The sequence below is a fragment of the Triturus cristatus genome, chromosome 7 (genome assembly GCF_964204655.1).
Source record: "Triturus cristatus chromosome 7, aTriCri1.1, whole genome shotgun sequence".
In the NCBI taxonomy this organism is placed as follows: domain Eukaryota; kingdom Metazoa; phylum Chordata; class Amphibia; order Caudata; family Salamandridae; genus Triturus; species Triturus cristatus.
In genome coordinates, this window is record NC_140590.1 from 1,641,942,171 (window position 1) to 1,641,969,048 (window position 26,878).

Here is a 26,878-nt window from a genome sequence, read left to right on the forward strand (position 1 = left end):
GATTCTCATTCGGTGATGTACTTTAATGCTGCTAGTTAGGGTCAGTAGAAGTAGGTGAGTCAAGGGTTCATCTTTCACCTCTATTGTTAAAGGGACAGAGTAGCCTTCATCTTTAGTACAGAGCCACTTGTCTCTGTGGCTGAAGCAACAGAGCCTAATATTACTTCTGGGATACAGAGTCCACCATTTCTGTGGATGAAGATCACACCATTTTCGTGGGATGATGTACAGAGATCCTTACAGTCAGGGCTGGACTGGCCTTTTATTCCATCAGGCATTTATCCGTGTGGCTGGAGCCCACTGTTGGTGTTTCTGTCACTTTACCTAGCTCTCCAAAATTAATCACAGGCAGCACAGGGGACTTTAAGAGAGAGAGAATGAGAGATAAGAGAGACAGGAAAAAGAAGATAGAATTAATTGTATCAATGGATAGAGAGAGGACTGGGTGGGGGCGGGACTAGTTTGAGAATTTTTTCCAGGGCTGCTCTTGTCACCCCAGCCAGGCCTTGCTTACATTTGAGGCCTCAGGTTCTGACGCCACCACCTTAATTGTTAGGTGTTGGACAATGGATTATCTCTTCTTGTGCTGCAAGCCATGTTTGCCAACTCTAGTGCTTGCAGCACAGCGTTTCTCTCTCTGAATGATACCAGTAGCACTGGTAGTATGGAGTCTGTAACTGCTGAACCTGCAGACCGTATTGACTGCGGAATGCGTCTCATCACATCAGAACCTCTCGCCTCTAAAATACAGATCCGGACATGTGCATGAGCAAAGGCTCCATAAATAACAGATATAGAATTCTCAAACTCTGATATAGTTCTCAGGGACACCAAGCTCACTCTGGCCACCACTTAACCTACTCTTCTTCAAGAAGCCCTCTCACCAATCTCAGCTGAAGAGTTTCTACAAATCCAAAAGCATTAATAGAAGATGCTTAGCTATTGGCAGTCATAAATATGCCCACCAGGGTGTATCAGAAGGCAGTTTGTAAAGTACATTTTCCTTATGGTGTGGGGAAGAGTGACTTTAAGGTAAGCTAAGGAAACCAAGTTGGATGGAAATTTAGGAACATTGTTATGCCCATCTTTGTTTGGCAGGATTTGATGGTCTCATGCTGAAAGCAGTCACATTACGCCAGTGTGCACCTTACCCCTCCTAAATCCTTTGGTGTGTTTTTCCGTAGGTGCCCTACACCCGGCTGCGATGGCTCCGGTCACATCACAGGAAATTATGCATCGCATAGAAGGTGAGTCATTGGGTATAACTGTCTTCTTTATACAGGGTATTGTAATAAATCACTCACGTTTATCAGCAGCATATACCTCAACTGGAGAATGAACAAAGTAAAATTATGTTTCCTAAGCTGCAGTTCCATGCATGCATAGCTCTTATACATTTGTTGGGGTTACTTTGTGAAAATATACGAAGGGCCTGATTTAGAGTTTGGCAGACAGGATACTTGCAAACTTGATGGAGTACCGTCTCCGCCAAACCCTCGGTCCGTCTGCCTCATTTAGAGGTGGTCGGACCTTACATTTTCCATTGATCTTTTCTCCGTTGACTGAAAGTTTCCTTCAACTGCCTAAGGGAGCATGGGCAATCAAGAGTTACACTGCCCACCCTACTTAGGGTGGCTGGTGTAATGTCTTTGTTTCTGTCCATTCTCACTAGGAAAAACCTGCCAGTGAGCGACAGAAAGAAAAAAAAACTTTGGAAAAGTTTAGTAAATGGCTGTCCATAAAGATTGTTGTAAATTGAAGGAATGGCTATGAGGTAAGTTGCTTTCAGTGTACGTCTGTCTCTAAATTTGGAGGACGGCAGTTTGACAGGTTGGTGAAGGTAATGTCCTCCCTCACCCTGATGGACGCAGTACCATTTGTCAAACCTTAAATCAGGCCCCAAGTCTCTGGAGCATATTTGTTTTTGTGTCCTCATTCCACACCCAAACCATGAAAAATACATGCACTAGAACTCTGTCACAAATGCAGATACATCATGGTCCTAGTATGCTCCTGTATTTGCACTCAACAAGCTTCTTTTCACCTATTTTCCACAAGCCTTCTCAGCAGCTAAAGGCGTGTACGAAATATGTGACCATCTTTTTAAGATAGTACCGAAGCTGCTATGGAAAGTCTAGAATTCTGCTCTTGTCATCGACCCAGTATCAGAATTAGTTGGCTAGTATCAACAGTACAGGCATATGGGTTATACATGTACTTCAAAATCCATCAGTGGGGGAACAACAGAGGAATTTCCTCAGTGACCGTCTCAGGGAGGCACCCTCTGCAGACCCTCACTACGTATAAGGGGTCAGGCATTAACTGATTATCAGAATAAGACCTCAAATTTTAAAGTTGCTCCAGGATGAAGGTTGGCGGAGAATACCAAGATTGTGTGCTCACACAATCTTCACTTCTATGCTATGATAAAGGGATGTACCTTTGGCACATACCAATATTTGAATGACTAATTGAAAGTGGAGAAAAGTGCTATTTCATTTCTCCCCATTTGGCTAGAGAATGAACTCTGTTAAATCATTTTTTTTCCAATAAGCACAATGTAGTCAGAGTGAATGATATCATGTTGAGAATGTTGGCATCCAGCTTGCACAATAAAATGTTTGGAGCCCTATTCATCGTGGACCAGAGGCTATGAATTTCTATGAGATCGAGGAGGAGTGGTGAAAAATCCCAAGGAGAAACTCTTGTGGCTCTTACGGGAACTCGTATTGAAACGGTGCCCAGGCTCGAATCCTCGCAGGCTGACACTTAAAGTTAGAACAAGGTTCATATGGAACAAGGTTTCTCTGCAGAAAGGTTCATGCAAGAATCTTGATATTTGCACAACGTGTGACACTGTTTCTAGTCCTAACCATCAAATGGTGCCATGAATCCATGTTGAAGAATCACTGACTATAACCACTATAATTGTTTCATTTTTTCTGTAGTTTGTCAGGTTGCCCCCGTGCCAAGAAAGGTGGACTAAAGGTCACTCCTACCAAGGACGACAAGGAAGATCCTGAGTTGATGAAGTAAGTGTTCACTGCGCTTGGGTGGGTTTGCTCCCTTTGTGGTACCAGGAGATTCCTCTAAACTAGACATTTAGGATCCTGGTAATTATCTGCACATCTAAATAACAGTAGATAGAAATTAGGGCCACTGTCCCATCACAGTTGATGTAAGAGACTACTTGTGATCTTAGGCTGCAAGAATTGAGAACCAGGCTCCTCCCTGTCCTATGACAGCCTTCATATCCAGCCACAGCTAGGAGCGACTCCTGACTAGTAGCAGCTTGAATCACCATTGCTCTGTTTCTGATTACTGCTTCCAGTAATCGGGAATCATTTAATCGCATGTGCATTGCTACAAGGAGATTTTACATGGCAGGGCTCCAAAGTGGAGAGGTGTGGTGCAGTGGCCAGGGCATCTGACCTCGGAGCACAGAGTTCACGGTTCGATCTCCGGAGGCAGCTCAGCTCAGCACCATGTGACTCTGTGCAATAGCTCACTTAATTTCCACGACGGCCCCCAGCGCCTTGAGACCCGTAAGGGTGAGTAGTTTGCGCTTTACAAATACGGATTTATATTCCCAATCTTCTGACCACCACAACTCCAAAAATCTCTATTGACTTCGTAGGTTGAAATGTATTTTCGGACTGTAGAGCCCCAGGTTTGTAAGTGATTGTATCTTCTTCCTTTTCACAAATACAAAAGAGGGTAGTAGTGGAATCACACCTTGTGCTGATGTACAAATTGTAGTGGGAATGCAGTAATAGATTGAATTCACAACTAATTTTGGGATGGTGCTCCTGAGGTTATCCCACACCCTGCTACCAAAGGTGTGATTTCACAAGTGGACCAAAAGATTCAATGTGACAACCATATGACAAGGAAAACCACAGCACTCAATGTGTAATCACAGAAAACATATAAGATCCAAACAGATTTGTGCGGAGAAGAGGATTTTCTTTATTGTAAAGATACGTAGATTAAATGATCTTCATTACATTCATGTTTCACAAATTCATATTCTTCAGTTCCCAATACTGGATAACAGCCGACACGTGTTTTGTCACGGAGTGACTTTTTCAAGGCTTAATAGATATTGAGATTCCTGGCACTGAAAAAATATGCCGAAACCAAGGGCTGGTCATATGCTGCTAATGATGCGAAAAGTTGTGAACAGCAAAGAAGAGTGTAAACAAGGCAAAAAGTACACAATCTAGAGTGGACAACCGATCTTTTCATATACGTCAGAAACTGTTCGAACACGGTGGGGACAACATGTAAGAGACTGAGTAGTATCACCGTGATATTTACCAAAAAAAGGACCTTGAGAAGCCCCTGTATCGGGCAGAATCACTTTCAATCTGTGAGACTTCTCAACACAAGCCCCTGCTGTTTGGACTTTATATGTTTTCTATGATTACGGATTGAGTGCTATGGTTTTCCTTGTCACCTTTTTACAATAAACATCGGCATGTAGACCTCTACAGCTCTGCTGAAGAATAGTTTGTTACTTATACTAAAAGTGCATCAGAGTGCATCTTCCATCAGAAACCATCTTATAGACTGTCATGCTGTAAAATGAATGCATCTCTCGAGGCAAACACTGGAATCCTGTGTTTGGTTCTGTTTGCCAAGACTACAGGAAGTCAGTATAGTGTAGGAGGGTGATGTAGACTTTCCTTGCTTATAGAGTCCCACTGTCAATGACCAATGATATAAAACAGACTCTGCTAATGTTTAATATCAACGGTTTTGTGATCTTTTGTTTAATTCTAATTTTTTCTTCTGTTCCCTGTTTAGGTGCCCTGTACCAGGTTGTGATGGGCTCGGCCACATTAGTGGCAAATATGCTTCTCACCGCAGTGCCTCAGGATGCCCGCTGGCTGCCCGGCGGCAGAAGGAAGGATCCCTCAATGGCTCTGCCTTCTCCTGGAAGTCGCTGAAGAATGAGGGCCCATCCTGTCCAACCCCGGGCTGTGATGGCTCTGGCCATGCCAATGGCAGCTTCCTCACACATCGCAGGTACGCCAAGTATGCAGACTTCACCTGACGGTTTATCATGCAAGCATTATGAGAGAGAATAAAATACCAGTCAAACATTGTCATCTTCTATCTACACTGTATTCAGGCTCACCCTACTTGGAGTTGTGTGTGTTGTGACTTCTGGGTGGGCCAAAGCATATTTTTTTGCCACTGTGGGTCTTTGGTTTGGTATTTTCAGAAAATAACTTTGTTTTGTTTTCTATGTAGATAGAATTTGTTTGTGTTTTCAATTTAAAGTATAACCACACTCAAACAAGACAACGTATATCAAATTTTAAGATAAGGTTTGGTGTACTTGAAACAGTGAGAATTGATTTTATTGTAATTTTCACATTCAGAAATTGCCTGCTCTTGGCTAACTCCACACCTTTGTTTCCATTCTATTAATTGCACTGTCGGGATTTGATAACAAAAAATGTTTAGAAGCAATGAGAGGTAGACATTGTGGAAGTTGCTTGAATGTGAGATACTAAAAGGATTAAGTTTCAGACACACTCCATGAGGTGACTCTGGAAGTGCTCCGCTCATCGCTCAATTTTTAAATCTGTTATTATTTCTGTAAAACTGGATATTCCTGACTTAAGAGACTGTTATGCTAATGAATTGTGCAGACATTAATAGCAAGGATAATTTTACAGGCGAAACATGCCGATAGTGGTTTAGGGAAGTGTTTTTTTAAATTTAGTTTTCCTTTAAATGCCCTCGACATATAACTTTATTTTAGTTTTACATGTTTGCGTCTTGTTACAAAGGTGTTTATAATGTGCATATCTTCATTACTTTCACCCTGTATTACACAAATGCTGGGAACACAGCAAGTTAACAGTGTGAACATCACTTCAGAAATTCCTCAAGAACATGGACGTGGGTGAAATTTAAATGATGCCAGTAAAATTAGCAGCATTCTCAATTTTTGCCTAATATTTGCCTGTGGAAGGCTCGTTGCTGCAGAAACTGTCTTGCTGAGAGACATTATCTGCTGAAACATGTCTCCTGCCAAAAACGTGCAATAAATACTGTTTAACATGAGGTGTGCACCTGCTTAACGTAGTCCCATGAGATACAGGAAAAGCACATTTTGCTCTAAAAATGTAACTGGCTAATTTTGTAAAGAAAATTATTATCCAGTTTCACGCAACATTTTGAACACATTACGATTCTATATTATCCTTACAGTGGCCAGAAGAAAACAGTGATGAATAAAATGCTCCTAGTTTTGGCTTTATCTCCATGTCACATAGTTTAGAAATCAGGGCATTTCTTTGTATTGTAATGGACTACGCTCAATTTGAGAGGGCACATTTTTAGATCTCGCCTGACCCAGCGCTTGCGCTGGTCTGGCGAGACTTCAAGTAAGGGCTTAAAAAAATGCTACCGCCGGCTACAGCGTGTGCGTGTGTGTGGGCGCGCGCTTGAGCAGAGGCACCATATGGCGTGATTACAGCTGAACGCGCACCACTCGCGCACATGCACTGCAAGCTGTGGCCGGCGGTAGCATATTTACCCCGTCACGGCAGTCATTTCTCGAAGCGGGCGCTTGCTTTTTTTTTTTCTTCTGTTTATTACTTCTATGTAGTAATGGCGGCACCCGTGCTTTAGCTTAAACATCTTAGGCTAAAGTCGGGTGCTGAGATTGCTTCAAAAGTAAAGAAATAGACAATTCTTTACTTTTGAAGCAATCTCGGCACCCGACTTTATCTTAAGATGTTTAAGCTAAAGCACGGGTGCCGCCATTACTACAGAGCAGTAATAAACAGAAACAAGCATTGGCATAGCCAATATGTCTCGCTTTTGGGACCTTATAAGAATTTAGTTATGCAACTGTTGCATGGCTAAACACTTATAAGCTCCCAAAAGCGAGACCTACTGGCTATGCCAATGATTGTTTAAGGAAGGCTAGTGTGAACGTAGTTTCATTCTATATTACTACTACAAGCAGTTGTGGAATGCTTCAACTATGTCTTGGTTCTTCTTTCAGTTTGTCTGGGTGTCCAAGAGTCAGCTTCTCCGGAAGAAAGGGAAAACTCTCAGGGGATGAGCTTCTAAGCACAAGATTTCGGACCACTGATGGTAAGGATATTGGACTGCTGTCGGTATACATTGTAGCACAAAGACTGATAGAATAACACATATATCTTAGATACTACAAAGCTCGTTACCCGCCACAATTCTTTACTTAGTTTTCCCTTACAATCAGCATACTGTTCCTGAACATTATAAAAAGAACCCATAACTGGATCCATTGCAAGATGCAGTGCACTTCACCAACACTGTCTGACATCTCTATAAAACACTTTCCTCATCCATACCTCATTGACTCCTACAGACCTGCTACCCCTCAATACACTAGAGGACATGGGGGTAAATCATCAAGGACCGGCGATAATTATCGCTAAGCGCACTTAGCGCTAACGTGGATTTTTATCGCTGAGATAGCGTGCTATTAGCAACGCTTATCTCAAAAGCGATAAAAATCCTAGCGCTAACTGCCAAACGTGAGATTATCGCTGGAAATCCAGCGATAATCTCAAAAAGTTTGGCGTTAGCTTGATGATAGGGCAAGGCAAACTTAGCCATGATATCCACCTTCCATAGGATATCATGGCTAAGTCAGTCCTGAAGCAGGCGTAAGGAAAGTAGCGATAACAGGGGTTATCGCTACTTTTCTTGCCGCTATGCTTCTTAGCGTGGGGCTTGATGACAGGAGAAATGTCGCTTAGCGACATTTCTCCAGTCATGTCGGGGCAGGAACGCCCACTTTGCATCTCATTAGAGATGCAAAGCTGGGCGTTCAGAATTCAGGCGCTAATGCAAGGTTTCACGCGATAGCGTGACCTTGCTGATTAGGCGATAATATTATCGCCGCTTTTTGCCCGAAAACGGACGCAAAGCGGCGATAATTGTTTATCGCCTCGTTGATGATATGCCCTATAATTCTAGGAAAAAATACTCACCTATCTACACTTAGATGCTCTGGAACCACCACTCCATTTGTTTTGTTGGGCATTCCAAACACATACTTGTCGTTGAGCCCCTCGGATCCTTCAAAATCAGCGGAACAGATGAATGCCTTTAGACAATTCATCTTGCAAAGTTCACATTAAAAATCATATAAAATAGTCACTATACATTAAAATGCAAAATCCGTTTTTTATTAGGAGAAAATGCTTGAATATCAGCAGCATGAGGCTCTCGAATACTCATTGGGGTTCTGTGTCACGCCCTACAGATATGAATCAATATATACTCACTGATTTTCTGGACAAGATGGTATATATCTAGAGAGTATAGAACGATGCTGGCCCCCCCTGATGTAGGACCAAATATAAATACAGTAAAGCAAATGCATTTCCCAGCAGTGGGAAGGTTCTAGAGCAAATGATCATGAGTACACTGCAAGTAACATACGGCTTTTATGGGCTGGTGCTGAATGCATAGTGCGGCCTCCTATTAGCGACGGGTACAACTTTCAAAGGAGTCTTGGTAAATCTTACGGGCTTGATCAAAGTTTAATGACTGAGACTATGCAGTGATTTAGAGTTGCACGAAGACAATGCAACTCCCCACAAATAGGCAAATGCCCCATCTGCCTGACTCAGCTGTACCCCTATCACATTTAGAAGTGAGGTGGGAAATCATCTGGTTTCGTATCACCAAGTTCCGCCATTGGAAGTCCTTTGCTGCAGTCAATCTGCCAAAGGCAGCCACAGTACAAAAGTAAGAAGGTTCACCATATTTTGGGCAGGCATTTCGAAGCGATTTAGGTCTCAATTGAGACAGTGCATGCACTGTCTCTTGCAAGACATTTTTTTAATTTATAGTGGGTTTAGAGCCTACACATTGCTTACTGTTGTTTGGATTCATTATAACTCTCTTTTTCTTGATTGTTGTTGGTCAGCGCATGTCTGCTTCACTTCCTATTCTTGTGTTCTGCCCTCCCTTGGAGCATGGCCAAAGTACTTGTTACCTTTCACTGATCACATTTTGAGAGCTACTTTTTTCTTTTTGTTGAAGCACTCCATGAGAGTGCATGTTTTTGCAAGCTGTCTCCCTCTAGCGATTCTCTACCCTCGCTCTCTGTACCCATGCGCCTCTGTCCCACACTCCCAATGCTCACCAGTGATCTTCTGTGTACCACATGTCACTCTTTCACACATTTGCCTTTAGACCCCACCCGCACTTATGTCGCTCTCTTTCGCTCGTATGCTTGTGTTCCCCCTAGCCCCAGCCTCTCCATGTTGCTCACTCTCACCCATGTGCTTCTGTGCCCCCCCGGCTCTCCTCCATGTTGCCTAATCCCCCGTTACCCCCACCACTACATGTGGCTGCCCCTGCGACTCACTACCTGGGCACCATTAACATTAAACAACAGTGTGGTGACGTGGCCTCTAGATTGCGTCATTTTGTAGGTGTCGCCATGAGTGTTTAATGCATGCATGCCGCTTCAAAATTACACCACCCAGCGGCCGCATCATATGGCTTATTTTTATTATTATTTTTTATCTTTCTCTCATGCTGTACAACATCTGATTTGATGCTGGTAGGCATGAAGAAAAGGTATTAACAATCAACAGCTCTCTAAAGCAAGGCCTGTTGGCTTTGCTAATGCTTGTTTTTCCTGCTCTGGGCCGTCATCAAAGGCATGGTGGCCACAAACAGTAAAAAGCAATAGAGAAGACCCATACATCGTGACAAAAAACATCACGTACGTCATGGATATACATTTTTTTGTTTTGCAGAAACAAACTCCAACTAAGCAGGTTTGTTTCTGTAAAAACAAAATAAAGGACATTTGCTACCATGACATGGCAGCTTGACCAGCTGTGAATTTCCCTCAAAAATACCCCCCCATGTTGGCCAGTGCACTTTCAGCAAAACAACTCTTATGTTTGTGAGCAGGTGGTGGCAAGGATTGAGTCAGCAGGGCCTCTCCATCCATAACAATTTAAAGGCTGCTCTGTCATGAGACTATGTGGCTTGAAGCAAGTGTAATATGTACTGTCATTTATTATGAGGTGGTGTGATCTAATGTACAGCTTCACCACAGTGGCTCTTTGTTCTATTTTCTGCACAAATCATCAGAGGTAATCACGTTCATATTCAAGGATTCTTGTTCCCAGGCACGTCATCAAGTCTATTTAGACGCGAAACAAAACCGAAAAGGCTGTTAATGAGAAGCTACTGCATTTTTTCTTACTTGGAAGCCAAGAGCAGGAATAAAAGAGGCTTTGTTTTTATTTCCAGTGTTGGAAAATGATGAAGAAATTAAACAGCTGAATAAGGAGATCAGTGATCTCAATGAGTCGAATTGTGAGATGGAGGCCGACATGGTGAAATTGCAGTCACAGGTAAGTGCTGCCTCACCTACCATTAGAGCACATTAACATATTATCCACTGTGGGCTCTTGCTACTCCCCAGGTAACCGGCTTATATTCAGACTACTCAGAGAAATGGCCGAGATCCACACGCACCAAACAATGAAGTGGCAAGGCTACAAAACAGTAAAGTGCCAAGACTCATTTAGAGAGCATTGGAAAATGACGCTGTGTACCAAAAATTGGAAATTGTCTTACTCATCAGATGTTCATGGTACTAACATAACATGTGTATTTATAAAGCGCACGTTCACCCGTAGGTATCTTGGCGCTGAATAACAGATGTTTATTGTTACCCAACTCAATGGTGCTCATTTTATCGACCGATGGATGGAAGCTAGGATTTTAACTTGTGACCATGAGGTCAAACACAGGCCCCTGCAGTGAATGCATTAGTCCACTGAGCCACCAGACCCAAACACATATTTTCCTTCTCCATATTTAAAGTTTTTCAGTTGCTAAAGGGGACAAGGTTTCCGTACAATTCAGAGTTATTCCACATTACAAATGTGTATTACAATATCACTTTAACCCCTTTGCTGCGGCGGAAATTCCGCCGCAGCGCTGGAGGTGCGGGGGGGCAGCGCGGTGGCGCGGTGCTCATGACGGAGCCACTCCGTCATGAGCCACGGTTGGGCTGTGCTCATGACGGAGTGGTTCCGTCATGACTCCGCCCACGGCGCTAATCGCCCGCACAGGCGGGGAATTAGCGCCGCGTGGGCGGCGCGGCCGCCAACGGCCGCAGCATGACGGAACCACTCCGTCATGAGCACACGGCAACCGTGGCTCATGACGGCGTGGTTCCGTCATGAGCACGGAACGAGTTAAATAGAAAAAAAATGTGTTAAATATGCAAAAACCTGCGAACAGCTCATTTAACAAAACTTTTCAACATTTCCGATGCACTAAAGTACGGTCTAAACATGTGTTCTGGAACTGCTGAGGGTTTATCATTTCACTTAGGATTACAAGAATGGTGATGGGGAATAATATGATTTATGAATGTAATTGCCAGTAAACACAAATTGAATTTCTATAAATGAATTACCTTTCAATGTAGCTGCCCAAACAACTGGCGTGCTTCCAGGTGATTTTGCATTCAAATATTTTGCAGCATAATCCGTTGGGTCAAAAGCTTCTGTCCTGTACCTGTGTCTGAGCGATGTGGACTACTCCGGATTCCACCCATTGATTTGGTTCCTTCCTGCAGCTCATTCAGAGCATGTTCTGGCACACTGCATATGAGGAAGGAAATTAGGTGCATATTATCAAGAACGGCGTTAAAATTATCGCCGCTTTAGCAGCAGGAAACTGCGATAATGGGCTTGATAATATGCCCTTGAGAATTCCAATAGAAGCCCATGTTCTGGTGTGAACATGGGCTTCTAGTGGAATTCTCAAGGGCATATTCTCAAGCCCATTATCGCCGCTTTAGCAGCAGTTTCCTGCCGCTAAAGTGGCAATAATTTTAACGCCGTTCTTGATAATATGCCCCTAAGTCAGTAATAAAATAGCTCATAAGGATCTTTCTCAGATTCACAACCTTCTGAATTGTTTATCATGATGTCAGAAAAAACTGGTTTCCTTCCGACCTCACGGGAAGAATTCGAAAGATTATTAATCAGAGTAAAATCCAGTGGCAGATAAAGTAAAGTTATTTGGCTGTAACCCTTTCAGTGCTGTTCTTAGTCAAGGAGGATCCTGGTTCCTCCACAACCGGTTGGATGATTTCAAAAGGTAATGCCACCATGGGCGTCATTTATCAGTCCCTTCTGTCTGCATGTGGGCAGGCAAAAACTAACAACGCTAAAAGTGAGAGACGGATGGAACGTTTAAAGGAGGGAAAGGTGAAAGTTAGGAAGGGTGAAAGAAAGGTAGGAAGGGTGATAGGAAGGATGGATGAACAGGTGGGTCAATGCATGAGTAGATGAGTGATTGGGTGAAAGTATAGGTGAATGGATGGGTGAAAGGATAACTGAGTAACGGGAAATCCAACAGCATGTATGGACATACAGATGTATGGAGTGATCGATCAATGGATGGGTAAGTGAAAAGATGGATGTATGGATACATGCATGCATAGATGATGTATGTGTGAACAATCTGATTGCTGATGGATGGACTGGTGAACGGCTGAGGGGTGAAAGAATGAATGGATGACAAATGTAAAGGTGAAATGATGGGTAGCAGGTGCATGGAAGGGTATAAGGATGAATGGATAGATATTTGGATGGAAGGGTCGGGCAAACTGCTTCTCTTGCTTGTTGCTATCAGAGCTTTGGTTAAAAGTAGGGTGTACTTTATTTTTATGGCTTATAAAAATTCCAAAATGGAGAACTTACTTGTAAAGCTCTCAATCCAGTTCTCGTGTCCTGGATCAAAACACACCATCTAACCAGTCACAAAATGAAACACACCACCTGTGACCCTGCCAATGCATCTTACTGCCCGTTCTCATCCCTTATGCAGCTAGGGCTAACATGTTTATTGTGCCCCGCTTTTCAGATATCGTCCATGGAGAAGAATTTGAAGAACATTGAGGATGAGAATAAAGTGATTGAGGAGCAGAACGAAGTGCTGTTTGTGGAACTCTCCGGGCTTAGCCAAGCCCTTATTCGCAGTCTTGCCAATATCCGCCTTCCGCAAATGGTAAGAGGGAAGAATTGCATGTCTCGGAAAATGCAGGCTGTAAAAACTGTTAACACATGCTGGAGCATATTTAGAAGGGCTTATCCCCACCAGAACATCACTTTCTATGGCGTTCTGGTGACGATAAGCCCTTCCCCCTTATTTACAAGGTGGCATTAAGCCATTTAACGTGGCTTAACGCTGCCTTGTAAATAAGGCCCCTTTTCACGCAGAACTTAGCGTTAAAGGGGTGGGCAATGGGTGTTGCGGTTGGCGTTCTGCCACAACACCCATTGCTTTTTACGCTGCCCCCTATTTGCAAGAATGACGTAAATATGGGGCAGTGATTAAAAAAAAGGCCAGGGGAAACCTAGACTTTTTAATTTCTCCTCATTTTTGTTGTTTTTATGTGTGCTGCATTGTGCAACACACATAGAAACAGAAAATCGCCATTAGTGATTTTTAATGTGAAGGAATATTTCCCTTCCTGCACAAAAACATTTGAAAATGACGAGTTGTAACTTGTGTGTGTGCTGCACAAAGCAACACATATAGAAGTTACAAATTGCCATTATGGATTGTTTATGTGCAGGAAGGTTTCCCTTCCTGCACATGAACAATTATTCCCTGCAACCTAGTCACCCTTGCACCCCTGCATTGGCCCTAGGCAGCCATATTTAACGCCAGCGCTAGGGGAAACGCAGGGGTTTGCCGGATTCTTGTGAATACGGCACATCCCTGCATTTTTTTAAACAGAGCAATTTTTGAGCTACCCCGCGTTCTGCCAGTTTCTTGTAAATATGCCCCTCCATGTGTAATCTTTCTTTGTAGCATTCCTACATGCTGTGAGTTTAATGTGTGTCAATTAAAATCACAAAATGCTATTCTTCATGGCACCCCTCCTGCAGGCTGCCACTTTGCTTTACTCGGAGTTCATTTCTATTGTGCAACCATGAACGGACACAAACACACACACACACACACACACGCACACACACACACTCAAACACAAAGAGTTGCAGCTTTAGTGGCTTTTAAGCTAGAAGTATAATCCTGAATCAAGGAAAGAAAATAGGACAGGCCTCAGCACAGCTATACCTTACGGATACACAACTGAAAGAGGATGAAAGGAACCAAGCACAAGCAAGTACAGACAAAGCCATGATAAATGTGAGTGAAACTTGTGTGACTTGAAAATTTAGTAGTTCAGTTTTTTCAACTTGCATGAGCTCACTCTAATAATTACACCTAACTCCTATTAACTTAACCACCCCTTAGAAACTGGAGGAAATACTTCAGTTCCCATAAGGCACAAGACTAACCCAATAACCAATACATTTGTAACAATAGTTAATAACCATTAGATTAACTACTAATTTTGGGTTTCATAGTAGTGTTCCATCCGCCATAAAGTGCTCCAGGGCCTCGTTAGGAGTAGCAGCAAACTCTATATAAATGCAATTACAATACAGCACAGTTCCCTGAATTAGAAATTTGGGGAATTATTACTGGGGTAATACTTCCACACACTAAAAATTAAACAAGTACAAACTAAAGTGACAGCAATGCACAGACAAGGATATTGTTGGATCCACCAGAATTAACCTGTTGGCCACTGACTGCCTGTCTAACTGGGGAAGAGTGGGTCCAAGAATAATCCTGGTAGGTACATTTATTTGCTCATAGAGAATGGAATGCAGCACAGAGGGACTTACAAATGACAAATGTTGAGATTTGCGTAGGAACGTTTGTTTACTGCACAAGTTTAACGCCTTCTGCTAAGGTTGTTTCATTTGATCCCTATTTAGTGATTCTATATTTGGTATTATTATGCAGCGAGATTTTTTCTTAAATTAGACTGGAAGCCAGAGTCACAAGCCCAGCTTTGTCATGGCAGTGTAACTTGCCGCATTGAATTCCTCATATGTAAATAACTCGCTCATATCAGAGATGGCTCTAGTAACTGCCTTTCAATTTCCTTCGAAGCTAGCGCGCTATAATTGTGGATTATTCAGGAAGCGCACATGAACATTGCTATTTGCAGGGCTATTAAGCAGGCTACTTTTGTAAAAACTAAAATATTCTCAGGCATCGTTGAGAATGTGCGTTGCTTTATGGAGATAGGGTATTTTCACCGTCTGTACCTTCAACCAGTACGCGTGACGAGACATGTTTGAGCATTATATAAGGTAGAGCCAACTGTTGTCATTTTGATTTCATACCCCTTTCAGTTTCCCTTCTTTGACGCACATGCCTACGTCATCCAATTGTGTATTTTTTTTCCGGGTGATATAAGTGAGGACAGCAGAGCTCCAGCCGAGTCCACATACTCTGCTCTGCAGCGCATCCAACTTCACACTACCATTTTGGTATTAGTTCTGATCCTCCGGTTTATCATCAGTGTCAGTACATAGACTGACCATGTGTGTTATTAAGAAACATTGTACATAAGTGGCATACTAAAATGAACTTACACTGACCATATGTTATTAAGCAAAAGAGTACATAAGCTACATATGATCAAGACCGTTTTACTGGCCGAAACGCGTCATGGCAGGCAGAAGGGAGTAATAAAAAATCTCTAATCACCAATGAAGAGGAGTTCGTGCATTCGTTATCGCAGTGTGCTGGAAGTCTCTGAATGCTTTGAAGTCGATATATATATATATATATATATATATATGCACACTTTAAATATATTTAATATATGCAGACTCACAGAGTATATTCCTTTTTGCACTATTGTTGAACGATGGTCATAATAAATAGCTTATAACATGCTGTGTTTCTGTATGTATAGTTTGTGTCAATGATATTTCCTTGTGTTGATTTCATTTAAACAAAGTATTTAACCTAAACTAGGAAACACGGTGTTAAATGTAGGCAGTAAGGTAGCATCACATTGTAAAGGCCTTATGACTATTAGGAGAGTTGTTTCCCTGTGTAAAATCTTACAGTGCTTTTCACATGTCAGTTTCACTGTACTGCTGTATTGTCATGGGATTTCGCCTTTTCACTGTAGTATACATGTGCGCATGTATATTTATTAGTAAATGATGTGCTATTGGTCTACATTTATTTTCATTGCCCTGACTCACAAATATATATTTCAAAGTTTGAGGATTCCTACTCTGGAACCTTTCCCTTCTGATAATTTTCTATAAACCTGCCCTTGAGCTGTGACACCCTCAGATTCAGGTTTATGGATATTGTGTTTCTAATTTGTTAATTTGGATTTTATACAAACACTGGACCTGATATATAAAACGTTACTACAGTCACAAACTGACTCCTAAAACAGGTTTGCAACTCCATAAGGCATCACTGTTTGGAAGGGGCTTGTTGTAGGTGTCACTTCCAAATAAATATTCTTTAGAAGATGAGTCAATGGTTTGTGACCCAAATGTTGAAAATTTACCAACTCTGGAGTTGTGGTAGAGCAATTCCAGAAAGGGAAGGTTTCTCAAAGGACCTCGTCCCCTTTGTGAATTAAAAAAAAGGTGGTTGGGAAGTAGGCAGTGGGCCAGGAGACCATTGCCAACAAACAAACTTTAAAAAAAAGTAAAATTCTTTTTTAAACACAGCCATGTTTCCTTTAAGGAAAACTGGCATTTAAAAAGAAATAAGTTTATTTTATTAAAATACAATCATTTATATGGTGGTTTGTGGATTCCAGCAGGCCATCATCCCTCTGATGGCATCCTGTTGGAGGAAGTCATAATTTGCAACCTGCCTTATTAATATTCATGAGGTAGGTCGAATTGCAACTCACTCCAAGTTGTAATTTTGCTAAGCGACGTATTAGTATATAGGTTGGGTTGCTTAAATCCACAGTGGATGCAGAAATGCTGGTCACAATTTGTGACCAGTTTTTAATGACCAGGGTTTTGTACATCATGCCTACTGCCTTCTAAACCACAGTCCTCAAGAAGGTTGTTTTTTCAAATAGCGGTTTTAACAATTTTACTGATTCGCCGTAATTTTTTTTTTATCATGCTCTGTCTCACTGCAGGAGCCAATCGATGAGCATAATTTCGATACCTACGTGAACACTTTAACTGACATGTACACCAATCAAGAGTGTTACCAGAATCCAGAGAACAAAGGACTACTGGAAAGTATCAAAGAAGCAGTGAAGGGAATCCAGGTTTGATTGTGAAATGAAGCAACAAAAACTCAGCAAAAATGAAGTATTTCACTCAAGTTTTCAGGCCGACAAGCCATTCAACTTCATGAATGGCAAAAGACAAATGGGACCAACATTTGAACCCAAGGATCATCTTTCAGAGAACCCGGATTTGGATGAAATCTCCTCTCTTCGTTTTGTGGGAGGTGTTAACCTTTCTGAAAAAAATATTTGGGAGAGCTCTCCTTCCTTAGTTCGGAGTACTGTTGTGGATATTCAAGTCTTGTTGGTTACTGTTAAGTCAACATCGTCTTAAATAGCCAGTTTGCATGGTTGGAAATGAAGAGACATTTGGCTTGTAGTTTGGTAACTGAGAGGTGGACACGTGGAAGATTTAAGTCTACCTTTGACTTAGATCCTGTTGGTTTAACTCAAAGCATATTGAGTTAACCACATAGTTAGGTGTTGTGTCAGCTGGGAGGAGGGGAAGTCAAGAGGTTGCTCCTGTAAAGGGGAAATTCAGGAACATGTCTTGGATCACGCAACTAGCAAGGCCTCCAGACAATCCCTTGGGCACAACACTCACAGGGTGAAGAGACGCCTTCCGGTTCCTCGGACCAGCCAGTGCTTCTTTTCAAATGTATCTTAGCTCTGAAAGCTATGGAGACTGCACCGTTGGACCTGCAGCTTCGCACCAACCCGGGAGCCACTCCACGCCTCCAGCCCAGCGCTTTCACGGAACCTGCTGTCAGCATTTGAAGTGTTAAAAACGTAGCTTACTTAAATCAAAAACTGAAGATGCAGGTTTGACATTCCAGTGGAAGCGCATGGGATAAAAGGTTCTCTCAGGGAAGCTTTTGGAGTTTGCACCCGTAGCATTCCTTTGACTGTCTTATAAAGAGTGAATTGCTGCAAAGAATTTTATGAACTACTTATTCCTGGAGGGGCATGGGTGCAGCCCTTTGTGTGCAACGTCCAGTGTCCATGGTCCGTACACTTGAGTTTGTGAATTGTTTGGGTTCATTTTGTTCTTCAAATCGTTAGAGTACAATGTGTGCTGAAGTCGAGACACTGTCTTCATACTAGGAGATTGCACAAATAGGCCCAGGGGTAAAACTTTGCCAAAGCTATAGTACAAGGAGCATTTTTCCAAATAATTGGTACATTTTGGAGGAACTATAATTCTTTTTTCCCGATGGGCATTGTGTCGTCCACATCAAAGCTTTGGATGGTGCAGGAAGCAGAGTCTCCACAAAATCCTTACGCAACTTTCTCGAAACATCTGCTCTTGTGAGCAAAGGGCAGACACAATTGAAAGCCTCTCTGCAGTGCTCCCTCTTGCAAAGCAGACACCCTAAGTGCAACACAGATGCATCCAGAATGCGACCAATAGAAATGGCTGTTGCTCTTTCCCATGATCTGGTCCCACGCCAAGGTCCTCAATTGCTGCAGCATCTCCAAACACTGTGCCTTCTCATCCCTTGCTCCTCTGCTAGTGAGCTCTGTCCTACTTCCTCCTTAACCGTTGGTATTTCCTCCCATCTTGAAGCTCACTAATAAACGAGACACCTTCTCCTGAAAGGATAAAAGGCAGCTCACCCTAAATGTGCATTTGTTTTTAGCTCGACAATAACATTAGAATGGCATCACCAAAAACTGCTAATACCGCTTGCCGCCACTCCCTAAGAAAATAACCACTTGCATTAAAGTTTCTTGTCTCGTACTGCTTCAGATCAAGGAGCATGCATTAATTTGTTGAAGCAGTGCATAGAAATTAAACCGTTTATTGGATGCCAAAGTTGAATCTTAGTCAAGCAGCTGTGGCAGCCATCATGAAATAGTGGCAGGAGCAAAATCCGTCGGTATTTTTTAATTTGCAGTTGCAGGCAGTTTGTAACTAGCTCCTTAATTCAACAAGCAAATATCTCTATCACATACGGCCGGAATCTTGACAAATGCCTTTAGGAATTAAAACATGTATTGCCATTATTACTGATCGATAAACCCGCAAAACAAATGCAAACTGCCAGTCTTCCCTCCAAAATCTCAGTTGTGGTGTATCTTCTAACATATTCAGCCATATCAGTTAAGTGGACCCAACCCAAGATGGCTGACTTGTTTAGAAGAGTCAGGGCCAAGGGAAAAGACAACTAGCTTCTAATGAGCTTGCCCCTATAGCGCTTAAGGTAACTGGAACAGAGTGGGATGTGGTGCTGCGGTTTCATTGTTACTGTCTTGGAAAAAAAGTCTTGAGAAAAGTCCAATGTCAGAACTGCATGTTAGCATGTAACCTAAAATATGGGATATCTAGGGAGCCAGTGGGTCCAGGGGCGGGTCTAAAGCCTACTGTATCCCTGCATAACATCTTCTGACACTCCTACTTTGGGTCGCCTCTGTGTCTTTGTTGTTATGTTCATTATACCATTTTATATACTGTGCCTTGGTTGTGAAGGGCGTCCAAATATCCTATCAGATATTTGAAAAAAGAAGGAAAAAACAACTCAACATGTGAGTCAACCTTACTATACCTGACCTGAAAGCCTGAAACAAAGTGGCAGAAGGCCCACAGGAAGGTTGGAAATAGAGACTGTTTCATCCAGTCTATCTTCCTTCCAGACAGGTTTCAAATCCTGAGGGCATGTTGATCGAATTCATGAATGTTTTATTTATTGAAAAGACTTCCAGGTTAGGGTGCACTTCATGGTGCTTTTGAGACCCACCTCCCTTCCCCGCGTACTTGCCGCATTCTGTGCTGGTTGAGATGGGATTATTGTTCCCTTGAAGAAGGATCTTTCCCAACGCCATAGTGATTTGGCATCGGTTCTCTTCATGGCCTGTTAAAAGGTGCAAAAACGGGATGCATTTCTGTTTGTTAATTCAATGCGTTAAGAAGAATTGTTCTTAAAATGTAAATAGAGTCCAAAATGATTGTGACTGCATTTGAAATAGTATTAAAGAGTAGGGGAGAAAAATGCACTTCCTCAAAGAAATTAGAAGTTAGTTTTTTTAATGAAACTGTATATTTAATTTTTTGGTGAGACCTATGGTAATTTATTCACAAACACCTGGTGTTACTTGTGTCTATTTATTTACAATTATTCTAATTTATTAACTCATTAATTAATTCAATATTGTTATACTTATTTTACAACTGATCGCCAGACATACACACAAGTGGGAGGGTGCAGGGTAAAGCAGGGAAAGAATGCTGGACAAATAACACAAATGTAAAAATAATAAAAATCAAATCATTTTGACAAAAGAAGAGAAGAAAAATATAACTTGTAACACTAATTTTGATGCAACCAAGTTATTTTTATATATTTTGTTATTATTTATTCTTTTAAAAAAATGGGAATTTTTTAAAGCTATTTTATAACCGAGAAGTTTTGATATTTGTTTTTCGGGGAGGAGTGAAAATCTCATTTTTAATATGATTTACTTCTTCTTTTGTTCACATACTTTCAGGCACTGAAAACAAAAAATGAATATGTGGTATTTATTATTTATTTAATATTTAAGTCTAATAAACTGTGCTGTGGATGTATATTTATTTTGTCATGTTCTTTGTGCGTCTGTTATGTAATGGCTGAGTAAAATTGTCATGTGAAGGAATATTGTTAATATTTAAAAAAAACAAGAATATAGCATTGAATTGAAAGTTATGGGAGGCTATATGTTATTCTGTGATGAGTAAAAACTGTGATTCTTTCTAACCCCCCTCAGGAAATGTAAGAAACAGACAGGAATTCATTGTGTATTTGCGGGACGATTTCATAATAAAAAACCCAGTTCTGTCTATGAAGTTGGTTCTCTCTCTGCTGTTTGTTGGGGTGCTTGTTCAGCTTGTCTGTGTGCTTGTTCAGCTGTTGACGCCAGACTACTCTCTGTGTCTTCCAAGTCTTCCTTCAGGGGTTCCCATCACACAGATGTCACTGGGGTCATATCCTCCAAAGCAGAAACGTCCACAGTGCAGGTACAGGGCAGATGCTTTCTTGCTAAAACATCTTTAATTACCAACAATGAGTCCCACAACCAGATGTTATTAGCACCAGCCACTTACCAGTCCTGCTCACTATGCCCATCTCGAGAATTCACTTAGAAGTCTTTACCACTACACTAAGTGTTGCTGGAATTGTTAATGTTGGTTGTGGGCCCATGCAACTCTAGGAACATGTCCCAAAGCACCGTGATGTCATATTTGCCAAGTGTTCTGTTTGGTTTTGTGTGACATTTCCATGTCTTCAGTATGCTTACGAGTGACATTTAATGGCCTTATGTGTGACACTATCATGAGAGAAACATGACAGCTGTGCCCATGTAATGTAAGAAATGACTGATGTAGGCCCTAAAAAGTAACCACAAAGCAGCTGCAACACTCAGGAACTATGAAAGGTAACTCAACTACTGCAAAATAAACTATGTCTTTAGCCATCTAAAACAAACATTAATATTTATTTTATTCTGGAGTCCCTCATATTTGGCGTTTAGAAATATATTATCATAAGTGAAATGTCAGACTTTAACAAAAGTTATTTACCTTCTTCCCCCAGGAACATGTTAAATCAATTAATTAATGCAATGTGGTAACTCAGAACATAAATCCTTGCTCCCCAGAAACCAGAACCATTGGTGTTTTCTTGTGAAGTTGAAATGACACTGCATCTAGGGCCAGATGTAGGTGGCTAAATACCGGTCGGTAACCCCGAAATTCGGTAAATTTCAGGGTTACTGACCGGTATTTAGCCCTTCCTAATGTAGGTGATGATTCGGTAAATACCGAATCGGTATTTACCGATTCGGTATTTAACGAATCTGTATTTACCGAATCGGTAAATGCAATGTAGAAAGCACATAAAAGAGTGCTTATGTGCTTTAATAATTTGTTAATTACCACCAACTTCAAGTTGGTGGTAATTAACGAATTCCTTTAAAAATTCACTTTTGAATTTTCTTTTAAGTGCCATGTGGCACACATTCATGCCCTTAGGGCATGCATGTGCGCCACATGTGCACACAGGCACATTTCAGGGGTGCAACAGGGTGTCCTTTGGACACCCTGGCACCCTTGAAATACCTCCCGGTATTACGGATTCGGTAATACAGAATGGCTTTACATTCATTCCTATGGGCCTCCAAGCCCATAGGAATGAATGGGTAGGTATTCCTTATTACCGAATCGGTAATGGAACATTAAGGAATCTGTATTTTTTACCGATTCATTAGCTACATAAGAAATACCAATTTCTTAATACCGAATCGGTAAAATTCGGTATTAAGAATTAGGTATTTATGGATTATCTACATCTGGCCCCTATTTCTTACCAATGTTACTGGACTAATGTGCTTTCCTACAGCATTCCTCAAAACATTCTGGGGGGAGGGGGGGGAGGGGCAGGGTGTAAAGCAAGCCTGTGATAACAGACCCCCTGTAAAGTGGTCACTACAGTACACAGTACACACGCAACTCAGGTTTAACCAGTGTTGCAGACCCTTGTATCCTTACCACATGCAAGTGGCAAACAAATCTTGGTCTTGAAATTGGCAGGTATGCACTACCATAAATTTCTTTAAATATGTAACACGTTCACCAGGGAGTGGTGGACTAAACAAAGGAGTTATTTAAAAAAACAAAAACCTCCTTTTGACCTTTATTATGTTATATTACCTAGCGTTCCATACCGCAATGCTGCAATTTTAAGAACTGTAAACATTAAATGAAATGTTACTATTCACCAATGTAATGGTACTTAATTTATCAACCTCGGAAGGATGAGCGCAACTGATACCCTCTGTCTCGATATCCAAGGCTGCCACAGAAGCCTTTGGCTTGGAAACCTGATACAGTCATGCAAATTATGGTACCCACTTATCTGTGGGTCTTTACACTCAGTTTCCAGTCCTGGAGTTTTGTATGATAGTGTTATGCATTCTGAGGATTGCAGTCTTGTTTTGCTTCCATTGAACTGATTCCACTAACAGGCCTGAACTCAGCCAATTGTAGGTGAAAAGTTTAGGAATGGGAGCAGTGTCCGTAATGACCTGGAGTGAGGGAGAGCGCCCTGCATTCATATCCTCAGGGTCTGTCTCTTGCATCACTATATCAAGTATACACGTGCTACAGTCAAAGCAATGAGGCATGTGTTACAGAACTCTACAAACAGGTCTTGAGAGCCAGGGGTATGTACCTAATGAAATGTGGTGTGTATAATGGGGTTGTCCTGGGGGGGAGGGGAGAAGGGGGAAATTGTTGGGAATCCAAGCAGTAGTGTAGCTTCAGGAATCCCCAAAACTCAATACTGGAAGGAAGTGGAAACATGTTGACTTATTAAATGCATTGCCGACTTTTCAAAGTCTTCTCCACCCGAAGCAATTCCCTATACCTGTGTGTCTTCAGTGAAAGAGACTGTCACTTCCATAGGTGAAAGCAAGTGGTCAAGAGAGACTCACCCAATGGAATTTGAGTACATAGAAGCACTAAGGCTTCTCTGCTGAGGGAAAACGATGTCGCTGTAATGCTGAGCTGATTTGCTTGGTAAGTGCTGGACCCTTTGCAAATGCGGTTATGAAAATGCGTTGGACTACCCTGAGATGTGAGGCACTTGGTAGGTATGTGGTATGGTATCGCTGGAGTACATAAGTGGAAAAAGACAGCAAGTACTTGAAGAGATCATTGCCATGGAAAGACTTTCAAACAAAGTTCTCATCTTCTGCCCTCCTCCAAGATGCTTTTTTAGATCGAAGCCTACTAGACAGTACAGCTGTAGGGTTTGCTAACCAAATCGTGGGGACATACAGAACGTTTCCCTGAGAATGCATTCCACCCATTGCTTACCATTGGCGTTGTGGTTTGTAACAAACATTTGCTGGGTTTATTTGTGTTAGGCTGTCTAGCTTGAGTTCGTCCTTTCTGTGGCCCATACCCTATTTATGATATCCTTCCACCAATTCTACATTTCTGCAAACAAGCCTTTAAATCTCGTTTTTATCTTGTCACATTTGCTGGGCATTCAAAGACAGAGGTCAGTGTCTGGCTCTGTCTTCTGAGGGAACTTGCTGTTTACTTTTTTTTTTCTCTGACTTCAAAGTTAGAGGATTTATAGGACAAACATGCTGGCTGCTGGGGGGAGTGCAGAATGGAAGGCTTTTTGATGTTATTTTTTTCTAGCACACAACTAAATTTAAATGAAATGTGCAGATAGCTTAGAATATGTCAGAATTAGGAAAGCACGCATTTTTTGGTGTGGTGGAATCGAATATTTTAATCCGATCAAAAGAATTGATACAATAGGTGGTGACATTTCCACATAATATCATTTGTTACTGTATACTTTTATCAGTAAAAATGTAATGGTCATTTCAAATAAAGATGTGTTGTCTGCAATGGCAGTGCGCTACCACACCACTCATACTCCACTTTACTCCACTCTACTCTGCACCACTCAACGCCACTGTACTCTAAGCTGCACCACACGGCACTATGCCACGCCACTCTACGCTAATCCACACTGCGTCATTTCCCACTCTATTCTGCAGCACTCCACTCTGCACCACTTCACTCTATGCCTCTTTGCTCTACTCTGCACCACTCTACTCTATGCCAGTGCACTCTACCCCACTCTACTCTACTGTGCACCACTACACTGTTCGCGACAGCTCTCTACACAACTCCAGTCTAGGCCACTCCACTCTACTCAGTACAACACTACTCCACTCTATGGCACTCTACTCTGCAACACTGCACTCTATGTCACTGCACTCTACGCCACTGCATCCTTCTCTGCACCACCCCACTCTATGCCAGTGAACTGTATGCCAATCCACTCTACACCACTGCAATCAACACCAGTGCCCTCTACGCCACTCTACACCACTGCACTCTACCCTTCACCACTCCACTCTACACCACTTCACTCTAATCTGAAACAATCTACCCTGTGCTACTCCACTCTACTCTGCACCACTTTACTCTATACCACTGCACTTTACTCTAACCAATGCACTCTACACCACTGCACTCTACACCAATCTACTCTGCACCACTGCACTGTATGCCACTATGCTCTAGTCTGCAACACTGTACGTCACTGTACTCTATGCCACTGCACTCTACACCGTTACGCTCTAAACCATTGTACTCTACGCCACTCTATTTTACCCTGCACCACTGTACTGTATACCACTGCTCTCTATGCCTCTCTACTCTGCACCACTCTACACCACTGTACTCTGACACGCTACTTTGCTTCACTACACTCCACCACTGAACTATGTGCCACTGCACTCTATGCCACTGCACTCTACTCTGCACCACTCTATGCCAGTGTATTCTATGCCACTACACTCTACACCACTACACTGTATGCCTCTGTACTCTACTCTGCACCGCTCTACTCTATGTTAATGCTCTGTTCCCCACTGTAAAAGAAACCAGTGCATTCTTCGCCACTGCACTCTCTACACCCCTCCAGTTTAGGCCACTCCACTCCACTCAACTCTACACCACTCCACTCTATGCCACTCTACTGTGCAACATTGCACTCTATGCCACTGCACTCTATGCCAATGCACTCTACTAAGTACCACTCACGGCAGTGCACTCTACACCACTACTCTATGTCCCTGCACTCTACCCTGCACTATGCCATTTTACTCAGAAATGATCTACTCTATGCCACTGCACTCTAGTCCACTCTACCCACTCTGCGCCACTCCACCCTGTGCCACTCCACTTTCTGCTGCTCCGCTCTAATCTACTTTGCACCATTCTACTGTACACCACTGCACTCTACGCCACTTCACTCTCTGCCAATGCACTCTACTAGGTACCACTCCACGGCAGTACACTCTACACCACTACTCTATGTCCCTGCACTCTACCCTGCACTATGCCATTTTACTCAGAAATAATCTACTCTTTGCCACTGAACTCTAGTCCACTCTATCCACTCTGCGCCACTCCACTCTATGATGCTCCACTCTAATCCACTTGGCACCATTCTACTGTACACCACTGTGCTCTACGCCACTCTACTCTAAACCACTTCACTCTGCCAATGCACTCTACTACACTTTACTCAAAACCAATGCACTCAATGCAAAGTACTCTGTACCACTGCACTCTACCACACTGCACTCTGCAACTCTACACTACGCACCTGCACTCTACACCACTGCATTCTACGTCACTGCACTTTATGCCACTCTATTCTTCTCTACACCACTGGACTCTATGCCATTTCCCTTTACACTACTGCACGCTATACAAATGCACTCTACACCACACCACTGCACTCTATGACATTCTACTTTACAAGACTGCAATCTCTGCTACTGAACTCAACGCCACTCTACTCTGCACCACTGCATTCTATGCCACTGCACTCTACTGTGTACCTCTCAACTCTATGCCACTCTACTGTATTCTACGCCAGTGCACTATGTGCCACTACACTCTATGCCACTGTACTCTGTATCACTCCACACTACATCAATACACTCTACTCTGTACCTGTACCATTCTATGCCAGTGCACTCTACGCCACTACAGTATGCCACTATGATAAATGAGGAAATTAGATTTGCATGGGCAAGTCGTTTAACTTCAGTTCTTAACTATCTGCCTATATTCAACAGTGCATGGGACAGAGCAGCACTTAACCTGGGTAGAAAAACCATAACACAGATTTTATCTTA

At 42.3% G+C, this 26,878-nt stretch overlaps 1 protein-coding gene across 5 annotated transcripts in view; it reads left to right on the top strand.

The window, feature by feature from the left end:
- Nucleotides 1-20,987, top strand: part of MYT1 (myelin transcription factor 1) — a 133,338-nt gene extending 112,351 nt beyond the window's left edge. For all 5 annotated transcript variants that reach the window (XM_085619670.1, XM_085619672.1, XM_085619673.1 and 2 more), the window contains 7 exons: nucleotides 1,185-1,247; nucleotides 2,949-3,032; nucleotides 4,810-5,031; nucleotides 7,031-7,122; nucleotides 10,297-10,400; nucleotides 12,934-13,077; nucleotides 17,069-20,987. In XM_085619670.1, coding sequence (XP_085475796.1) covers nucleotides 1,185-1,247; nucleotides 2,949-3,032; nucleotides 4,810-5,031; nucleotides 7,031-7,122; nucleotides 10,297-10,400; nucleotides 12,934-13,077; nucleotides 17,069-17,209 — 850 coding nt within the window. In that variant the 3' untranslated portion in view covers nucleotides 17,210-20,987. The remainder of the gene's footprint in view (nucleotides 1-1,184; nucleotides 1,248-2,948; nucleotides 3,033-4,809; nucleotides 5,032-7,030; nucleotides 7,123-10,296; nucleotides 10,401-12,933; nucleotides 13,078-17,068) is intronic.
- Nucleotides 20,988-26,878: the final 5,891 nt, after the last annotated feature.